Here is a 19,408-nt window from a genome sequence, read left to right on the forward strand (position 1 = left end):
TCTGCATTAAAAATTGCAAGGACATCTTCGCTTTTTTCTGCCTTGTTTTGTGTGTGAAGCCGGACTTACTGTATCACAAAAGCGATTTCAAACCACGTGAATTTGGTTTTTCATGGGCGCTAACGGTGTATAATTGTCAAAATTAGTTTTCTTAATTTTTGCAAGGTTATCGTATTTTTTTTATTATTAGCAATGTAATTTTTTGTATGTGTTCCTAACATTCGCATATATGCCGGATTAAACGAACATCACACAATACTTTCCGCAAAATATGCATACATCTGTGACACAACACATCAAGCGATTTTAACATTTTGCCTCCACAGGGTGTTTTTTAAGCTTAACAGATATGTTTAAAAAAAAAGCCGTGAAAACTACACTTAGGCGGTTTGTGCAGGTGATTTATAAGGGCAGGGGGCATAGTACAAGTGGCTAATCGTGACAATCAGTTGGCTAATTAAGAAATTTTTGTAAATTACTTTCATAAATAGTGGAAATAGACATATGGTTCCAATCAGAAACTTGCTGAGCGTCATCGGAAGCCACCAAATCAGTAATTTTTAGGAAGACTTTGATCGCGTCAGAAGAGCAGCAGTGCGTTAAAGTTGCCACTCGTGCAGCAGGCGCAATAACGGTGCCATAAAGTGCGCGGACGATTTTTTTGTCTTTTATCATAGTCCCCGCATTGTACCTGTTTCACGAGTGGTACCTTTAGCGCGCTACTACGCTTCCCACGCGCTCAAACTATTTGTAAAAATAATTGATTTGGGGGTTTTCGATGACGCTGCGCGTCTTTCTAATTGGAAACATGTCTATTTTCACTCATTGAATATTAATTAGCATATTTTATTTAATTAAGAGAATGTTTGTTACGATTAGCCTATTATGCTTTGCCCCCCTGACCTTATAACTCACCTACACAAACTGCATAAGTGTAGCTTTCAAAGTTCTTTTTAAACAGATTTGTTAAATAAAAAAGAATAAAAAAATATTTGCGAAGAAGTTGCGTTGCTGATCGTTTTGAGGATATATTTATGTGATTGTTGCTTTTTCAGGAGTATGTCGCCATTTAGAAAAATGCAGCTCTCTGTTTCCGCCGTGATGCTCATTCTACCAGCACTTCAAAGCGGTAAGTAGAATTAAGGAAATAGAAATATAACAACTATATTTTCTGTGTGACTTTTCTGCAGATACGTTTCCTCGATTTAATTTTCTTAATTAATTTTTAGCGTCCTTTCTGAGATTGGTGCCATCGTTTTTTTTTTTTCGAACTACGATAGTCATTTCAAGCAACGGTTGTCTGACGAGGTACTAGCAAGTGTTGCTAATATGCTTATGAAATAGAACAAGTCAGTGTTGCAGTAACATATAACAGTGTGACACACGCCACAGTGTTGAACTGCCAATCTTTTTAATATATTCGTTTGAGAAATTGCATGAGCTTGAGGTCGCAAAAGGCTCCTGTGACTCCCCAGGGTATTATTGTTTGGAAATCTAGACAGGGAATGAGGGAACGAATCTAAGTTACTTAAAAAATAAACGTGATTAGCAGTTCTCTAGATAACAAATAAAATCAGTTTTATTCAGACAACCAGCCAGTAGTACAGTTGTCTTAGGGGCCGACACAAGAAGACAACGACATAACTGACGAGGCAGCAGCCCCCAACCCCGGTCTTACCATTCAGCAAGCCCATACGAATGAAATGTTTGACAAAGAAAAAAAGTCACAAGACTGAGAGATACCGAATATCAAAAAAGCACATTCACAATAAAAAACACACACAAAAAATCACGCGACATAAAAAGTCACAATCAAGGAAATGAAACCCAGAAATTCACCATAGGCGACAAAACTACAGAAATCCATCTCTTTAAACCTCCACATACACAACACAGAAAGTGGCACCACGCAAAAAGTAGCACAAGAAATGACACCACCACAATTCAAGGCATTCATTACCCAGGCAGCAAAGGGAAACCATATTTTTTCCTAACCTTGCAAAGAAACGCGGCTCTAAAAAGATGGCATCAGTGTACCAAAAGCAACAAACCCTCACTCTTGATACGACCTAGTATATCCGAATTATCTATTTCTTTGGAGCTTGGACAGGCATACTTGCCTCGATAATAATCATGCCATTAGCTACATGGTTACGAAATTTGGGAATTTGATTATCTAATCTCTGTATGGCATAGCACACATTAGTAACATATCTCGAGTACAAAATAACATCAGTAATATTAGCGATCGAAGCGAAAAAATGGTTCCAACCAATCAATGCTCAACGTTGGGGAAAGTAGGCGTAACACGTACTTTAAGTAAAGTACAACGTATATGAGAGGAGATGTATTTTAAGTAAAGTAGGAAGGTACACCGGGTGCAATGTGCTTAAAGTAAAATACAATAAATAGACCGTCCTTTCAAAGTAAACACAAAGTACTCTATAACACAATATTTTATGACGACCTTTCCCTCCCCTATACAGTGATATTTTAACTGGTATGCATTGCCCCAGGGGTAATCGGGGGTGTATCACTTATTTTTTTAAATGGCTGCGAATACTGATTGAAGCCAAGTGGCCACAGAGTCGTTATTTTCAGAAATGACGCCAAATTCAGAAGTCTTTTCGACCTCTGAATTTCGCGCCGGTTGCACTGGCTTGTTGCATCCAAGGGCGTTAAACGTACTAGGAGGGAACATGACGTCAGCCCCATAGCTTCCGCAAGCAATCCTCTCGTAAAGGAGTGTCCTCTCCTTAAAGGGGCCCTCCAACAGTATTTGAGCGTCGACTTTTTTTTGCGGTTTCTACACGCTAGTGGTCCCGGTAATTCAGTGGACAACGAAAGAGTTTGAAAATATTAGCGCATCATATTTTAATTTGACAACTCGGAAACACGTCCTCCGACGGTGGCGCCGCGAGGTGCCGAATGCGCGCGCATAACGGCGCTTCCTTTCACTACACGTCACATTCTCTGGGTTTCGTGATTGGCGAGAGCCGTCCCAGAAATTTTGAAGCGAAATAAAGTATATCACACGTTAACCGTCGTTATTTCTCTAACAAGTCATTTTTATAGAGCTAATAAAGTTGCAAAGTAAAGTTCAAAAAGGGCGAAAACAACGCCTTGTCGCTCATGCGCGCCTCCCAGCGGCGCCCACGACGTACCACCGCGAGCCAGAGCCTCCAAGATAAGTACACTTATCTAGGAGGCTCTGCGCGAGCAGACGACAAGTGATCTGTGCAGACAACGCGCATCGTATTTTCACTTGTGCGCCCTCGGTCCCGGTCAACTAAAAGCAGTAAGAGGAGCCAGGGGAACCCTTGTTTTCTTTTAGTGCTGTGACAGACTTTTCACTGTTCGAGTGAAGTGCGGCGACGGGACCCAGCTTATATCGTGCCCAGCGGGGACGCTCACCAGTTTGTACCTCCTACTCGCCGAGGTGGCTCCGGTGGCGGAGTTGCGGGAGACGAGTCTTCCACGGCTGTCGAAGCGGACTGAGGCAGAGACGCGTTGCGGCGCTTGCGTGAAGTCTCCTCGTACGGCGCGACACCCAGATCCGCACTCAAAATCCGATAAGCCCGGTAAATTAATCGATGATGGCAACCCGATCCCAAAGCTACGATGGTTGCAGCTAGGCCTAATGACCGACGAGCCGACCGGCCCGACGGGCTATCAACTAAACTCGCATCCAATTGGCCAACCGCTTTGCTCCAATCGCTAAATTGTTTCATTTTACGTCATGAAGCGCAATGTTTTGCTTATTTAAATTTGTTTTCTGCAATATTTAATTTGCTAATAACTCACAAAATATTGCGAATTTCTGTAATATTTTTTTTCCTCGGTGTTCCTGCTTTCATGGAGCTCCGTTTCAGCGCGAACTTCACACCGGTCAAAAAATTGTTGGTGGGCCCCTTTAAAGAAAAATCAATGACTGTGCAGGCGAGCTGATGAAAATTAATCATACTGTGACACCTGAGACTGTGGTGCGGACAAATTAAGGAACTTTTAAGTTAAAGGAAAAGACCACAGAGGAAAACGTCTCAAATCATTGAGACGTTCTTATCTGTTGTCGTTTCCTTCGACTTCAAAGTTTCTTCATTTTTACGCACCACATTCTCGTGTGTTACAATATGATTAATTGTCCTCCCCAAATCTTTTTAACCTCCTCGCTTGCGTTAACCGCGCGAGATCTAGCGAGAGTTCGGGAAGCTACGGGAAAGCCGCCCCCTGAACAAACAGAGCGATGAGTCGTGTGCTCGCGCCTCTGGTGAGAAAAGAATATCCCTCCCAGTATTTCTTCGGAGTTGACAACGCATCATTCTGTGATACACATTTAACAAGACCAGATTTGGGGATAGGACTTTAAAGTCGGGGGTTGTACTTTCCTAGAAATGTGCCAGAAAAAAAGAAAGACCAAGTAAAGCACAAGTGCGTATACCCATAGATTGTACTTCGTATAAAGTAACAGTTTTTCCAACCAACTTAATGTAGTAATTAAAATACAATGTACTTAAAATGATTTCCATCACTGTCAGTGCTTATACATATTAATTTAAAAACTACACAATTGTCTTTCTAATGCAATAAATCAAACGTACGCAGCAAAATGAAATCTACTTCTAATAGCTGAAATATGAACTGTAATGTTGAAAGGAGAATTGAATTAACATAAAAAACAAAGTTAAATCAAATTATTTATTTTTGTATTTAGGCCTAAAATGAGCTGCTGCTGCTGACATCGCCCAGCGAGCTATAGTACATTCATACCGATTTGTTTTTCAGGGGCGTCCTTGTCTGGTGCCAAACTTTACGAGGACTGTATGGATTATCTTGGCGATGCCGGAGAGTTAAAATGCGGACTCGAAGGACTTGGTGTAAGTCTTTGAAGGCATAAAAAACAATCAAATAAAAAGTAGTTATTTCCATAGATAATCGAAATCGACTCCCTAATTCTTATAATTCGGATCGTTTGAAAGTGTTTTTATCGAAGTTTTGTGTTTGATGTTAAAACACATATCTTGGTAAACACTCAATCTAGCCGACTTAGGAACGCATCGCGTAAACATAGGCGTATTTGAGTGAAAATGCACGCCACTCCTTTTTATAGCGTCGCTTCTACTGGTGTCAGTTGAAGCAAATAGTTTGACAAGCTCATGCGCTGTAGGTAATTAAGAGGTTAAAACTCCTAGACTTAAGGAATCCAGAACAGCTATATTTTGAACGTAAACTTTTTTTTTGTATAAAAATGTTTTCCGCGTCCAAAACACGGGAACTACATTTTTTTTATATAAAAATGCGTGCAACTATTAATTGACAATGTTTTGCCCTACATAGTGCGTGAAATTAGTACTGCTAATCTCGTTTTTCTCCCACTAATATCACGTTCACTTCTCACCAGAAAGACAGCACTAATGCTGAAATTATGTAACATAGGGCTCAGGCGCAATCGCACAAAGCTCTCCAGTGGGGTGTAGCCCGAAACAATCCATTCCTGTTTGAACCCCTGATGTTACGACCCATTAAAAAAAATAGTCTTTGCATTTGACGCCGTCCCTATACAACCGATGCCCAAAATGCCTTGTACACCATGTGGAGACAATAAAACGAACACCGATCCTCGCGGTGTTCAAGCTCCGACTGCCCCGCGCGGCCGCTCGCCCCCCGTTGTCGGTCCTCTTTATTCTAATTTTTTCCCGTTCCCCACACATCCCCCCCTCCCCCTCGGGGGGAATGGAGTGCTTGGTTTTGATGGCAGCGATGGCCGCCTGCAGGAAGCAGTCGCCCTCTTTGAAGAGGAAGTGGTCGTCGATGAGCTGCTGCTGCGTCTTCTTGTCCATGCCGGTCAGCGGGTAGTAGGTGCCCTTCAGCTCGCCTCCCCAGCGTGCGCAGAGTCGAGCTCACTGGGCCTCCGGCAGGCACAGGTTGAAAGGGTAGCCCTGCAACGAGCGTCCGCAGCGCACGCCGGTGGAGATGACAAACTGGTCGTCGGGGTCCACGTTGACCAGGGTGTTGAGGTCTCCGAAGTCCGTGGGCGGGTGCCTGTCGGTCGCCTTGAAAACGCCGTGGTAGTCCTCGATCACTGGGTTGAACAGGTCGGCGAATATCGTGTACAATTTGGCATCCGGGCCGCGCAGGCCGACGTCGCTGTCGAGGTTCTCCGCGCCGGACTGTATGATGTCGACCAAGGTGGCTCCAATGGCGGACTTGCGAGCCTTGAGCTTTTCGAAGACATCTTTGGTAAGGTACTTCTTGAGCAGCGACTTGCAGTCGTAAGGATCCTGGAGTTTTTTGAAGCCCGCATCCAGCTTGTATAGCGTTGCCTGGGCGACCATGTTGCTGCTGAGTTGTGATGACCACCGGAGTTGGACGATAACCAGGCCCCGTACACGAACAGTACGACCGCGCGCTTGTGAAGCGGCCTGTTTACAAACATCGTATAGGCGTCCTTTTTCTTCACACTTCTGATGTAGTGCCGAGCCGAGTCGGGTGGGTTGTAGCTTCGACCTTCATGGCTGCAATGACTCGGCCCCAGGTTCATGATCGTCTGACTCGCGACGTTCGGTGCCGCGGTGTCGTCTTTCGGCCCGACGTTCCTCTTCGGCGGATCGGGCGGCGTGACTTCGCTCGGATGTTCTGGGTCGTAGCGGGATGAACGGAGGACCGTACGATGGTGGTGGGACTCAAAAATGGTATCGGACGTGCGGTCCAAAGGACATTTGAAAGGGCGTGAATCGGAGAGCTTGGAGCGGTGCGACGGCTGGCGGGAAGAATGGTGGAAGCAGACTCTGGCTTTCGGTGGTCTGAGCTTCGACTGAAAAGTATTGACTCTGGACGCCCGCGCTGGAACGGGAGACGTTCACTGTGGTCCTGGTGTTAACGTCCACTCGGATGCGCGATCCACTCATGGCTATGGAGTTGACAGAGATGTGCTTGGCTGCTCGAGAAGGACACTGCCGGCCGCTCCTCTCCCTGCGGCTCTATAGCGACTGTGCCTGTCCGCTGGGATCCGTGCTCCCGGCGTCCTCGGAATCCTATGGTCTGAGCACGCCCGGTGTCCTATACCGCGTTCGGGGCCGTTGGCTTGCTGGATGGGGCAGGAGGGAGGGGGTAGGGAGGCGAATTAAAGCTTGTCAAGGATGACATCTTCGGGTGCGTGTGCTGCCGGGTCAGGCGCCCCAAGCCACTCGGGGCACGAGCACGACACGACGATGAGCGCCGCCTCGACGTTGGCGGATTTTAGCGGCCGAGTTGCTGCCGTTGCGTTAATTATTCTCTTGTCGTTGGCGACGCTCGGTGTGGAGCGCCCCGTGTAGTTGACTCTCCGCCGCTATAATGGGCACCTGGAACAGGGCGCATTACCCGGCACGCTTTTCGTCGGTGTAGGTCGACGGTGTGGTGGGAAGTCGGCCGGCGCCAGTCCTTGTGGGGCCTGTGGACATGTCGGTCCCAGCGCAGGCGGGAAGCGAACCCCACGAGGCTGTGATGCTTCATGATGCACCACGTCGCAGCCTCATGGGTTCGGGGGCGTTGCCGTGGGTGCTGAGGAGGCGGCCGATGGCCAAGACTGCGGCTGCCGGGGGAGCGCGACCGGTGGTAAGAGGACCGCCGCGGGGTTGGATGGCGCGGTCGTGACCACGGTCGGTCCAGTGGCATGGCTGCAGGTAGTCGAGGTCAAGAAGAGGCAGAATTAGACAAGATGGAGACGACGTTACTGAACTCTCAACACTCTTCGCCACGTTCAATAAAAGGGTTCAAGTCATTGATGTTAACAGGTCCGACGCGTGCGCCGGTGATGGGGCACCATATTTAATATGCGAGGCGTGTAATTCGCGTCTCGACCACGAATGGCCCGTCCCACTGTTTGGCGAGTGAAGCGGAAAATCCTTGGCTGGGCGTTACTGAGTGGGTGAGTGCGTCGGAGAATCTCGGACAGATCTCGGACATAAAATTCGTCGTTTCTCCGGCATTTACTATATTGGGTTCGTTGTCGTGATTGTGTTAGTTCGATATTCTCCCGGGCCATTGTCACTGTATTTCGGATGTTATCGGAGAGTCTTTGCGCAAATCTTGAATGTGATTGGCGCGGGCGAGCATCTGGGGCAAGCTCCATATTGTTTTCCATGGGTACTCTTAGCTCCCGACCATAATTCAATCGTGCCGGGGTGAATCCTGTGGTTCGGTTTTCTGTGGTATGGGTAGCAAAGGCCATCTCTGGGATACAAGAGTCCCAGTCCCGGTGTTCGTTAGTGTGCACCCCCCGGCGATATGAAGGTGAACGCCGGACCGTCGACCGGTCCGTGCTGTCAGCGCCATGACGCGGCTGCTGTGGCGACTTGCTTTCTTATCGCGCGCTTCGCCGAGATTAAGCGCTTGGATTGAGCGTTGTTCTCAGCTCTGCTGCTATTCGCCGCAGAAAGCGCGAGGATTGCGGAAGAAGCTTTTCTGACGCTATCGGTAGACAATGTGATTTAGTAGTTTTTCGTTGTGATATGTGCTAAACCGGAAGGCTGCGGAACAAATCAAAAAGTAACTTATACTTTCCGCTTCTTAAAAAGAACACAATATTGTTTCATTGTGTGATGTGTCAGCATCCACGTCGCACTTGCGACGATTAGACACATTACAAAGTGAGCATCATTATTAATCTATTGTGGATTGCTTAACACATCGCAGTGCACGCCAAAATAATTTGTTAGAAATTAGGGCTCCGCTGGAACCTGCTTAATAAATGAGCGATGCGGAAATCAAAACTCACTTCCCCGCTTTCTGCAGGGAGAAGCAGCAGATCTTAAATCGGCGCTCGATCCAAGCGCTTAATCTCGGCGAAGCGCGCGATAAGAAAGCAAGCAGCCATGGCAGCCGCGTCATGGCGCTGATAGCAGGGACCAGTCGACGGTACGGCGTTCACCTTCGTATCGCCGGCGGGTGTACAAAATTAGCATTGCCCGGAGGTTGCGATTTACTCTTTTAGTGATATTGGCCTGGGGGTGATAAGGGGAAGTACAATTATGTTGGATACTGAGAATCTCACAACACTTTTCAAATACAGTGCTGGTGTAGTAGGTGCCTGGTTTGTTAAAAGGACAACAGGATACCCAAACCGGGAAAACGTTTCTCGAAGTTCTTCCCATATCTTCTTGGATGTAAGTTGGCGCAGGGGATGAAGGTCGACCCACTTGGAGAAGTGGTCGGTTGCCACAAGGAGGTACATGTTGCCTTGTGGGCTGCGTGGAAATAAGCCCGTAATATCACACGCGAAAATTTCCCAAGGACGATGACTCTGAACCGACTGCATAAAACCCAGGGGCTTCCCGCCTTGGGGTTTTGCTGTCTGGCATTGAGGACAGCTGCGGGCGTAACGCAATACATTGCGGTTCATTTGAGGCCAGGTTGCAATGCGGCAGAGCTTTTGTTAGGTTTTTTTCCATCACTGTGACTTGCCAGGACACTGTCATGAAAGTAGCTTATAAAAGCACGTCGTATTATTTTCGGCACGACTACGCGGAATGGCGACATGGTAGGGTCACCCTCATCTGCTTGAGGTATGTACCGAAGTAAAAGGCCATTGTTGCTCTGAACGTAGTTGTCTGTGGGTGCGCATCAGTCATGTCCTGTCCCCTGGAACTGGGTTGATTTTACCGCGTAGATATTTGCTGGCACAGATCGTCTGCTCGCTGGGCTCTGAGCAGCTGTTCCCGGGTCGCAACTACACCCCAGAAAACTTCCTCGTTAGTAACAGCGACCAACTCCGCCGCTTCCTCTTTTTCCTGGGGAGGAAGGAGGCGCGAGACAAGGCGTCCGCCGCAATGTTGGATTTGCCAGGCCGGTACTCAATGGAGAAATTGTATCCCTGTAAGGTGAGAGCCCATCGAGCTAGACGTCCTGCTGGGTTTTTAAGATTTTTGAGCGAGGTCAACGCTTTGTGGTCCGTCTGAATTCTAAAGGTGGCTCCGTCAAGATACATATCGAAATTCTTGAAGGCAAATAATATTGCTAGGCACTCCTTTTCGGTGACGGTATAGTTACGCTTAGCTGCGGACAGTGTGTGACTCGCAAATGCAACGTGTCGTAAGGCCCCATTATGTTCCTGCAGAGGCACTACTCCTAGTTTGTACTCGCTGGCGTCTCTTCGTAGCACAAATGTGGCATTGAGATCGGGAAGTCTGAGGGACGCTGTATCGACAATGGCGACTGCCAGCGTTCTAAATGCTTCCTAGTGAGCTGCAGTCCAGTTCCATTGGACATCCCGGCGCAGCAGCTCATGAAGAGGTCGGGCCAAATCGGCACAGTTCGATATAAATTGGCGGTAGAATCCCACCATGCCAAGATATCTCTGTAGACTCTTTTTGTCCTGAGGAGTGGGAAATTCTATCTTTCAACCTCTCCTCCTGTGGATGGAGGAATCCATGCTCCACCACGATTTCAAGGAGCGCTGCCTTACTGGAAGCTAGCTGTACCTTCTTTGGGTTAAGCGTCAGTTCTGCATCACTCATGCGCTGCAGAACAATCTGCAAATGGTTAATGTGGTCGGCCAAGGTTTTTGAAAACACCACTACGTCGCAGTGGCGGATCCAAGGGGGGGGGGGGGGGGGGGGCGGTGGGGGCGATCGCCCCCCCCCCCCCAAACGCCTCGCCATTTTTTTTTTGTGGAGCCATTGCTTTTCCCATTTTTTGTCTTTTTGCTCGCTTTTGAAGCACATCCCTTGGTACGCCAAAAAGTGTGGCGGAAACGCGAAGGGAGTGACGCTGTTGCTTCACTTTCAAGAGCATTCGTAGTGTTAATTATGCGCCATGAAGCCCCTGTTGTCTTTCTTTTGTACGTTTTGATCCTCCTAGACACCGAGAGGAAAATATGACTCAGGAACAACCAGGAAACTGGTACATTATTGACACACGCGTCATACAATGCCACATTGTCGCGTTTTGTCTCGCGCGTATCCCGTTACGTGAATAATTATTTCCGTAAAAAAAAGCACGCTGAACACTCAAATTTGGTCTGCATGAAGCGAATAAAACTTAGGAATGAAATTAAATTATACCTTGGTAGAAAGTCTGTGCCAACCGGGGCGTACTTCTCGAAGCGAAATCTCGCGCGGAATTATGCACCTCTTTGACGGGCGGTAAACTCGGCAATCTCAAATCGGCATTTCTTTTTCTCCGGAAAGGACTTGCCAAAGGCAGTCATTTATGGCTCACGCAAAGTGAACAGGCTAAGGCACGTCTCAGTGAAGCTTGAGACTTGTGTCTAGGTGATAGCTGGCACTAAACAAAAACTTTCGTTGGGTGCCTTCACTCCAACTGTCGCATTTTGCCCCGCGTCTCATTTGGCCCATCTTACCCTACTTCACTTTGGACAAACGCAATCTATTAGTTTTGGAGCTTCCCCCACACGAGTGTTCGTGCGGTCGAGGTCTTTTTTGACATATCAGTAGTAGTAACCAGGCATTGTGCGCAGCTTTTATCGGCGCCCAGCATGCTCGGGCTCACAAGCGCTTAGCTTCGAAAGCATACACTGTAAAAAGTAACCGTCAAATTTACGGCGCTATACGCTAATAAAAACTACAAGTACGCCGTGAGGAGGAATTATCCGAAATGCACCGTAAACGAGCAAAAAAACCGAGAGGGAAACGCAAAACTTCATGGAGAAAGAAAACAGAAAGAAAAGACGCGCTTCGCTAATTGGTCACCACGCTTGACCTTTCGGAAGCTGCGGGAACCCAGAGAGTCTCCTCTCGCCCCTTCACCTCCTTTCTTTGTCCGCGCCAGCCGCGCCAACGCAGAGCGTAACTGCCTTAACTGAAAAAGGAAAAAAAAAAGAGAACTAAGAGCAAACAGTATAGCAACAATGCGACTAGCTAGAAGCAAAAACAAAAGAAAGGAACGTTGGTTGGGACAACGCGGAAAGAAGTGGAAAAAGCTGACGTTCAGTTCATTTTCCCGCCTTCCCACCCGTCTCCGCGCCATTTTGTCCTCGTTCGTTTGTGGCATTCCCGGATTTTTGTGCACCTGAAAATTTGGAGCGGAAGGCAACTGGATACTCGAGGCAGGTATTTCACTATCAATCTGCTGCTTGATTGGCAAGGATAGTGTAATGGTGGCATAAATACAACACTCTAAAAGATGTTTACTTGCAGAATTTGTAGTTTCTGTTCAAGCACGCTTGATGGTTGTGCAATTCGATGAGCACGTTTTCAGCTCTCGAATTCTTCAGTGTGTGGACGAAGGATGCTGTCGCCAGTTTGTTACCTATGATGCTCTCAGGTGTCATATTTTGAGAAGACATAGGCATTGGTACGCCTAAGGGAAGTTTGGTTTGTTTCGAGGAGTTTGGAAAGCTTTCAGTGCACTTTGCCACCATGCCTAGAGGAGTGCCACACAAGGAAGGCTTTGCTAAAACATCTAAAAGGCCACATCACCGACAGTATTTTGTTTTCGTGTTCGTGCTCCAACTGTCAGAAGGTGTGAAATCATAGTTCGATCACGGCACATTTGAACTGGGCGCATTTACGAGTGACGTGTTTCTTGGGCGACGGCGCATCGCCTGCAGGCCCGCTTCAGGTTGAGGACTCTTCGACTCGGTCGACTAGTGCGGATTCTAATGAAGACGGTGCTGTTAACGTGATGCAATCCCCTAATGATTACTACGACGTGTTAAGGTCTCTGTCTGCAGGAGAAAAAAGGAAGGCCGTAAAATACGACCTTTGTTTTTTTTGTACCTGAAGTTCAACAGACGCTTCTTATGCCGGTATCAACAGTTCAAAAAACCATTTATGAATTTCAACGTCGGCATTTCTTGTACAAACAATACATGTTCGGTCAACTTGCTGAAAGCCTTAAAAACGTGCTTGGTTCAGTCGAGGTTCATAACATCATTGAGTTCACAACATCACTATACAATGATGTTATGAACCTGAATACTACCACCTTTCTCGCCGTTTAAATTGCACCGTAAAAATAACGGCGCGCTGTAAATTTTTTTTTACCGCAAATTTGAAGGCCGACCGTAGATTTCTACGGTCCCCGTTTAAATTTATCGTAAACCAGATTTACAGTGCACCGTTATTTTTACTGTACAAGTTTGGCAGCATCAGCTGCCTGGTATTTGACCGTACATTTTACGGTCAAATTTACAGTCGGGACGCTACAGTGTAGCGTCCTGACTGGTGCCCCATACGAGCAGGCACGAATGGCGTGCACGTGAATATAGCTTTGTATAGGCTTGCAATTGCACGTGATTTTCCGCACGAGCAGAGACATTGTGTTGGCCAGATGCCCAGCTTTCTGAGGCTATGCAGTCAAAAGTACGGGAGCGTGTGCCTTGGTGTGCATAGCCACAGAAAGTTCAAAGAGTTCATCCCCTACAGGTAAACCGATACAAAACCTCTCAAGATCTATATTATGTTATCAGAGTTTAGTAAAAACGATGACTCCACAAAAAATATAAACACTCCCGCCCCCCCCCGTTTTACGCCGAGGAACCGCCCCCCCCCCCCCCCCAAATGGAGGTCTGGATCCGCCCCTGCTACGTCGTTCATGTAAGCCATTGCACAGTTAAATCTAGTATCCTCCAAGACGGTGTCCATGAGCCTCTGGAAGTTTGCGTGAGAATTAGACAGGCCAAAAGAAAGTCGATCGAATTTAACTATGGCCCATTTGGCAAATGAAGGCCATCTTGGGAGTGTCAGCCTTGGCGACAGGAATCTGGAAAAACCCTCTACTACAGTCAAGATTGCTGAAAAGGCTTGCCGATCCCAGTGTATACATTACGGACGAGATCCATGGGAAGGGGTATGCACCATTCTCGTTCTGGTGTTAAGAGGTCGATAGTCCACGAATAAACGCGCTGTTTCATCTTTCTTGGGCGCCAGGACAATAGGAAAGGCCCACGGACTGTTTGAGGGGCGTATCCTTTTGGTCTCGATCATTTCTTCTAATGCTCGGTCAAGGAGCTCTCTTTTTTGAACACTGAAGGGGCGAGCGTTGAATCGTATTGGTCGGGCATCCCCGGTATCGATTTGATGTTCTAGTATAGTCTTCCGGGGAATCTAAGTGAATATGTTGGAAAACGGCTTCAGCACTTTTGCAAGATGTTCGCGCTGAATATCTGTCCCGGAGAATGAACTCAAGGCTACACGTATATTTTGTCCTACGTCGGTGATTAGCGAAACGTCTGCGGTTTGTTCAGAACGGCGTGCTTCGCCTCGTGGGAGACGCTCTGGTATTGTCTGAGGTCTCACTGGAAAACTTAAAGGGGTTGAGTTCCAGCCATTCCGGTATTCTCCCATTGCGAGGTCTAGGATGATGCCCTCTCTGGTTATAAAATCTCTCCCAAGAACGATGCCACAAGCGAGACCTGACAGGTAAGTAAGATATTGCCGACATTTCCGTCCATCCTAGGTGAGTTGCAAGCGAGCTCCCTCGCTAGCGGATATTAGTTCGTTCGAAGCCATGAGCAACTTTTTTTGTGAGGATCGCATGATATACTACGGTCTTTACACAATTGTTTTACAAAGTCTCTAAAAAGAGATATTGTGGCACCGGTATGTAAAAAGGCTGCAATCTTCTGCCCGGCAATGTCAACTATGATCTAAGGTTCTCTGGCTCCGTTTCTGGTTCGTCGTGTCGCATCAAGAGATGGAACAAAATCGCTTGGTGCACAAAAATGAAATGCCCGAAGCAGTTTGGCGCGAATTCGCTTCCATGTCACTGCCGATGATGGTCCACTTACCCGCCAGACGCTAAACCATGTTTGTAGTGCCGTCATCATCTCGATGAAGCGGGCAACCCATTGACCGGCCCGTCCCGTCAGCTCGCTACTGTAACGTGGTTTGGGTTTGACCGGTCGCGGGTTCTTGCCCCGTGATGTACGAGCTGTCATAGTCGTGCAACCGGTATTCAATGCCGATGAGATACTCAGCTTTGATATGTCATGCTGAGTGATTCCGGGAACGTCTGAGGGAGAATCACTGCTTGCTGCATTGGGATCCTCGGACATCTTGGAAGGCGCCACGAGAGGCGCCTCGTCCGGCACATCCATGTCTCGGAGGAGCCCCCGGCGTTTCGGAGCTTGGTCCTGGGACACGTTTCGATTCACCCGGTCTGCATTAATGGCCGTGCCATCGTGGAAAGACGGGTCAAGGTTTGGATCTGCTCGTGTAACCAGGGCTGCCTCACGGAACCCTGCGGACTAAAAGGTGCGGGAGACTTGTGGGCTCGATAGGACATTCGCCGGCGACTGGCAAGCCCTCATTATCGTCGGCATACCTTGTTTCCCGACTGGATAGCTGTAGAAGAAGACGGGCAGTTTCTGCGGAAATGACCTACGCCACCGCATTGAAAACAACGAGGTGACGGTATCTGCTCCGAATTTCGGGATGGCTGGAGTCGACGGGGCATGGCAGCCGTATAGTTAGTTGCGCGGTGGTTCGTGATCGATCTCCGTGTCTCGTACCGCGCCTCTGGCGGCGGAGCACAGACTCTCTCTACCAAGGCTCGACCACCGGGTAGAGAAAGGGCGTCAATGTTAGCCAAAGCGCGATAGATTTACCTTGGTTGTGTCGACGTGTAGCTGCAGTGATGTCGGGCCCCACGTTGAAGACGCCAAATGTGGAGATAAGAAAATGACGACCAGTCTACGCGGTGTTCAAACTCCGACTGCACCGCGCGCCCGCTCGCCCCCCGGTTGTCGGTCCTCTTTATTATCGTATTTTTCAGCTCCCCACAACCTCAACCATTTTTTGAAGTCTTCTGCCTTCGTCTGAAGACCTTTCTTGTTTAAAAAGTTCGATACATATACTTTTCTTCTTTATTGTAATGCATTCTAAAACGTGCGATTCGTTCAAACAGTTATCAGTGTAGTGTATTTTGTTAGTAGCCACCTTTTTAAACGAGTTAGGAAATAACCTCTCATGTACATTTCTGTGGAGCAAACTTTGTGCAATAAGCAAAAACGTTTTTTTTGTGTGATATGTCAGATGGGGAAAACAGGGCTGCGCCTGGGACTTTACTTCGTTTTTAGGCATGCATTCGTTGCGCGCAAAAAAATATTCAGATGCCTTTGCCTTGTTCGGTAAATCAACAAAAAGAAATCGCGCCGTCAGAAAGTCGACACCCCAGATCTGATAGTTCGCCATCCAGTTGTTTTCCTGGCCCACACGCACCACTATTTGCAAGTTGCATCAAAGATATCTTTGGCGAGGCCTCATCCGCCATGATGCAGTCAGGGAAACTTAATTTTTGGTTGCGCCCACCCTGATATTTCGTTAATCTTTTGGCGACCCATCTCCATGTTGTTGTTAATTGGCCCGTGGCCCTCGGTTTTTATGGTGGTATCACTGTTCAGTGGCAATACTTCGATTCATCCAGGTGACATAGAAATAACCAGGCACAATGGTCACGGCTGAAACCCCTAGAGGGGTACCTCCTGGCGAAAAAGGAGCCACGCACGCTGTACGTGGAAAAATGGAACGAATCCGAGTGCTACCATTTTTTTTAATAAGTGACCTAATCGTACCGTCCTGTGCGCACGCCATTTCCAGACCGGTTCTTTTGTACTGTCGCCCACACTCACTACGGGGAATGAAAATGACGCCCTCCGTAGATTTCTGTCGGTAAAATAACTAGCGTGCCTGTGATCAACGCCCGCTCGAAGTCAGTGAAAACATTTTCAAGATCGGGGAGCATGATACCTGCAGCGGTGAACACATTGCTCAAGTTTTAAATGCTCGGACTTATGTCTCACGAGATCTACCGGACAACAGGAAGTACAGTGCAGGTGAATGTTTCCCATCTGATATGACGTGAATTGTCAACAGTTGGCCAAAGAAGTGAGACACAACAAAAACGAAAGTACCATCAGAAAATTATTTTTTGCTGACAAGCGCAGCAAAGTCCTAGATTTGGGATTCGTGAATATTACTGTCATCGATTATGAGAAAGGGACGGCGGTCTTCCGTCTCCTGGTAGAACGGGCTGCTTTGAGTGTCATCCGCAGTTGCAGGAAGTTCAGGCTGATGACGGCACAAATCTTGGTACACGGCATTCTTTTGGTTTGTGAAGGTGGGACTTTTTCGCAACAATCTCGCCCATGATCAAGCGATAAATAAAATCAAAATCCTGACTTAAAAAAAAAAAAAAAAACGTATTAAGATATTTAAGTATTTATCGCTTTTGCATAAAGATATATATCTTGAGACGAGAAGTAGTTCCTCATTGCGGCGTGTTGGCGCAGCGACGTGTGAATTTGACGCAACTTTTTCTTTTAGTACCAACGTCATCAGGCCCTTGACAACGGTTGTTTCATTATGAGAATGATTGTGATCTCCTGCAGAAATCATATTAGGAATGTTGAATGCATTTCGCGAATTCTCACAAACATTCAAAACGGCGTCAAACGCTCTCACTGTTCCGTTAGAGAGCTGAATAAACGCTCTAAACGCTTGTATCCTTCCGTCAGAACTGACGCAGTTCTGGTGAATGAACCATAGCTAGCGCATCGCCACACAACAGTCCCGTTAGCATTCGAGCGTTTCTTGCGAAACGTATATCCACCGAGATTTAAACACTGTCTTTTCTTCTGGGATTGTGCAGTTACAATGGAAGCCATCTTACGTCGATGGCAGCAACAGCTATATGCCAGTTGGGTCAAAGCGGGAGAGTTGTTTTGAGAGAGGATGAAGTTGCACACGTTGAAATGAAAAGGTTCTTTCGGTGCGGGCTAAAACGGGGAGGGCGAACGGGAAGGCTTAAATGAAAATCGGATGAAATGGGAACCATCCTTTCGATGCGCCCAACCCCACCCAATGTTGCTAGATCAATTGTGTTGAAAACGGCAAATGAAACGTGAACCTTTTGTCGTACCGCGTCGATGACATGCGTCTCGCCCCACCAGGTGAACCGATTTATTCGACTACACGCACCAGCCGGTACAATTAACCCAGGCGTAATTTTCGGATCACATACTCAGGCGTACAAGAAAGTAAAGGTGCTTATTGTTCCAGGCAAATGGCTGTCGTAATTATATTCTTGTTTGGATGATTAAAGTTAGGTTTTGCGAGCAGAAGGGTGAACCGGTCTGATATGCAAATTAATTAAACCGCATTGGTGGAGTTTATAAGCGTAATATAGAGTAGAGCTACTTCTAGGAAAATCGCGCTAAGCGAGAGTTAAAGATTATATACTTTCTCCCCACAGAGCTCGTCACGTTACCTAAAAATCACTCTAGTGCTCGGCTATTTTATCCGCCGGTTTAAGTACCTGCAGAGGTCAGAAAACCTCCCCAGGGGCGAATAAAGTTTCGCAGCGCCTCCCCAAGCACAAGCCGCCTCGGTGGCTCCGAGGCGAGAGCGTCGGCCTACGGATCCCCATGTGGCGTGTTCGAATCCCGGCCGAGGTGCCCGCAATCTGACAGAGGCTTATTGCGGAGGAGGCGCCGTGTAACCGAGCTTTCGGTTGCACGTCAAAAGATCCTCATGTGGTCTAAATTAATCCTCAGTCCTCCGCTGGGGCGTGCCAGATGCCCGTCATTGGTTTGGTACGTAAAACCCCCAAATTTGACTTTTTCCCCAAGCACAGTACACAAAGAGCAGCCGCTGTGCTCGTGGGAGAGACCCGCTGCAGTTTTGCTCTAGAGCTAGTGCCTTTTACCCGAATTGACGCATACGACGCCAGTGAATCCATTTTCCATGAACTGAAGTGTTTGCTCACCTTCACAATGGCGGGAAACCACTCCAGTTTCGGGCATATTCTACTACACAGCTCCAATCAAGGTAAAATTTGCAATGAAGTATAGCGTACTGGGTGGAGTATCCGTATTTGTATTACCTACTCCCATTGTGCATATCCAAAGGCATGCGGACCTAGTAGAAACACGAGGCCATATGGAAAAGACGTCGCATCTATTGACAGAAAAAACGCAAAGCTAACGGGCTTTGTTTCTACCGGGGTGTTATCAAGTAACTGTTCGAACGCGAACGTTTTGCGAAGTGTATCGGAAGAAACCAGAAATCCAGGACGTGCCCACCAGCGCATAAGAAACAACGTTTCTAATAGAAGACTTGGGAGACGCTTAAGCTTCGCCTTTAAGAGTGGAACGCGATAGCGTTATCAGGCCCCGTTCGCAAACCCTTCTCATAAACTCGCGCTCGTTCCCACGCATGCAAGCGTGTGTGCGTGGTCTAGTTAGTAGCGTCACATGTCACGTGACGTCATATGACACCAATGCTACATTTTTTGTGACTCGAGCTTCTAAACGCCATCGCGTTAAAAAGATTCATTGGTGGGTCTTAGGGAATGCGTTAGCACGATCCTTGGAAATGCCACACACGTCCGCCTTTGGCAAACGCTATTGCTGACCCCTTCACTTTACTCTTGCTTCGCCCATTTTTTGCTGCCTCTTTTTGGCTTTGTT

The 19,408-nt window shown here is 47.5% G+C and overlaps 1 protein-coding gene across 1 annotated transcript in view; it reads left to right on the forward strand.

The window, feature by feature from the left end:
• Positions 1–1,059: 1,059 nt before the first annotated feature.
• Positions 1,060–19,408, forward strand: part of LOC120849361 — a 48,467-nt gene continuing 30,118 nt past the window's right edge. Inside the window, exons 1-2 of the mRNA XM_040221568.1 lie at positions 1,060–1,129; positions 4,783–4,874. Coding sequence (XP_040077502.1) covers positions 1,060–1,129; positions 4,783–4,874 — 162 coding nt within the window. The remainder of the gene's footprint in view (positions 1,130–4,782; positions 4,875–19,408) is intronic.

The sequence above is a fragment of the Ixodes scapularis genome, unplaced genomic scaffold (genome assembly GCF_016920785.2).
Source record: "Ixodes scapularis isolate PalLabHiFi unplaced genomic scaffold, ASM1692078v2 ptg002746l_1__unscaffolded, whole genome shotgun sequence".
NCBI lineage: Eukaryota > Metazoa > Arthropoda > Arachnida > Ixodida > Ixodidae > Ixodes > Ixodes scapularis.